At 42.9% G+C, this 2,664-nt stretch overlaps 1 protein-coding gene across 1 annotated transcript; it reads left to right on the forward strand.

Annotated features, from left to right (window-relative positions):
• Positions 1 to 227: 227 nt before the first annotated feature.
• LOC104952413 (protocadherin alpha-3-like) lies at positions 228 to 2,603 on the forward strand (the record flags this gene model as incomplete). The annotated part of the gene is made up of 1 exon (XM_010779227.1): positions 228 to 2,603. A coding segment is annotated over exon 1 (2,376 nt), but the record flags the coding sequence as incomplete, so codon positions are not given.
• Positions 2,604 to 2,664: the final 61 nt, after the last annotated feature.

Here is a 2,664-nt window from a genome sequence, read left to right on the forward strand (position 1 = left end):
TATCAAAAGACCACAAGATGTCGCTCGAGACCACATGACCAACAACTCCTCCTTCCGTGTCGGTGAAATAAAATAGAGGCAGTACGTTTTGTAGGGGCTGGGTTATTAAACCACGTCGTCTTGAAATAAGCTCAATGAATAAGCAGAGCTCGGCCGTCTTGTGGATATTTTCCCGTTTTTGTGGATGAATAGGGTTTTTTGCCTGCATTCCTCATCTAAAGAAAAATATGAGTCGTCAAGGAAATAGAGAGGTCGACTTGATGTTGTGCGCAATTCTTCTTTGTTTATCTGACTGGTCTGCTGCTCAGATTTCCTACTCCGTTTCAGAGGAGGTGGACAAAGGCACAACGGTGGGAAATCTCGCAAAGGATTTAAACATTCACTCGCAGCAACTCGAGGAACGAGGATTTCGGATTGTTTCGGGCTACAGTAAGACCTTTTTCGAGGCAAATTTAAGAACTGGAGCTTTGGTTGTTAACGATAGAATAGACCGTGAAGAGCTTTGTCCGAATCTACCTAAATGTTCCCTTAATATAGAAGGATTATTAAGCAATCCTATGAATATTTATCGCATAGAAGTCACTATACTTGACGTGAATGATAACGCACCATCCTTCCTTGAGCAAACCCATGTGTTTAATATCTCCGAGTCTTCTTCAACGGGAGAGAGATATCCGCTCCCAATAGCTCAGGATGCAGACACGGGCAGTAATTCAGTGAAAACATACAAGCTAAGTCCGAACGAGCATTTCTCCATAGATGTGAGCAGCGGAGGAGACAGTGTTTCCGCCGAGTTAGTGCTGCAGAAAGCATTAGACCGAGAGAAACAACCAGCCATTAAACTAACATTAACCGCTCTCGACGGAGGAAAACCCGTCAGGTCTGGCACCATGCAGATTCTTGTGAATGTGATAGATGTTAATGATAACACGCCTTTGTTTAGCAAGCCGCTTTATAAAGTAAGAGTCAGCGAAAATGCACCCCTCAGTACGACAATATTGAAATTAAATGCGACCGATTTAGACGAAGGTCCACATTCAAATATCAGATATTTTTTAATGAAAAACGGAAATGCAAACTCTGCCGAAAAATTTATTGTTATTCCTGAAAGTGGTGAAATCACTGTGAAGGTTCCTTTGGATTACGAGGAAAGCAATGCGTATGAATTACGAGTACAGGCAACAGATCAGGGTGCTTCCCCTCGCAGTGGTTATTCTAAGGTTCTTGTAGAGGTTGTTGATGTCAACGACAATTCCCCAGAAATCTCTATAACTTCACTGATGAGTCCAGTAAAGGAAAGTGCTGACATTGGAACAGTTGTTGCATTAGTGACTGTGACTGATAAAGATGGAGGTCAAAATGGCCTTACAAAATGCAAAATTGAAGACACAGTACCTTTTACATTAAAGTCAAATTACAAGAACTATTATTCTTTGATAGTAAACGGTTTTCTTGACAGAGAGACTGTGTCACAGTACAATGTAACCATTACTGCTACAGATGAAGGTAATCCGCCTCTATCAAGCACTGCTATAATCACTGTGCACATTTCGGATATTAATGACAACGCACCACGTTTCCCAGAATCCAATATCAATATTTTTGTAGAGGAGAATAGTAAAGTGGGAGATATTATAACAAGAGCAACTGCACAAGATTCAGATGAAAATGAAAATGCAAAATTGACTTATTCGTTAATTGATAATTATCCCAAAAGTTTTCCAATTTCAACAGTTGTGAATATAAACTCGGAGACTGGAGATATAGTCAGCCTGCAGTCTTTTAACTATGAGGAGTTAAACACGTTTCAGTTTAAAGTCCAGGCCACAGACTCTGGTGTTCCTCCTCTCAGCAGCAACGTGACTGTGAACGTTTTAATTCTGGATGAAAATGACAATAATCCAACAGTCCTCGCGCCCTATTCTGAGCACGGCTCCGTTAACAGTGAGAGCATCCCCTATTCTGCTGAGGCGGGATACTTTGTGGCAAAGATCAGGGCTGTAGACGCAGACTCTGGATACAATGCGCTGCTTTCGTATCACCTCTCTGAGCCCAAAGGAAACAACCTCTTCCGGATCGGAACCAGTAGCGGAGAAATCAGGACTAAGAGGAGAATGAGTGACAATGACCTGAAAACTCACCCCTTGGTGGTGTTGGTTTCTGATAACGGAGAACCCTCCCTGTCAGCTACTGTCTCTATTGATGTGGTGGTGGTTGAAAGCACAGCTGACATCCAGACTCAGTTCAGACATGTGCCCATAAAGGAGGAGAGCTTCTCTGATTTGAACCTGTATCTGCTGATCGCCATTGTGTCGGTGTCAGTGATCTTTCTGCTGAGCCTCATCAGTTTAATAGCTGTCAAATGCCACAGGACGGACGGCAGTTTCAGCAGGTACAGCGCCCCAATGATCACCACCCACCCTGACGGGAGCTGGTCTTACTCTAAATCTACTCAGCAGTACGACGTGTGTTTCAGCTCAGACACAATGAAGAGTGACGTAGTGGTTTTCCCCGGTCCGTTTCCGCCTGTAGATGGTGAACTGATCAGTATTAACGGAGGAGACACTTTTACCAGAACTCAGACTTTACCCAACACAGACAAGGTAAGAAATGAAATACATAAAAGCGTTGCTGCACATGTTCTGTTTATAGAGAAAATGGCTA

The sequence above is a fragment of the Notothenia coriiceps genome, unplaced genomic scaffold (genome assembly GCF_000735185.1).
Source record: "Notothenia coriiceps isolate Sejong01 unplaced genomic scaffold, NC01 NC01_scaffold00020001, whole genome shotgun sequence".
Taxonomy (NCBI): domain Eukaryota; kingdom Metazoa; phylum Chordata; class Actinopteri; order Perciformes; family Nototheniidae; genus Notothenia; species Notothenia coriiceps.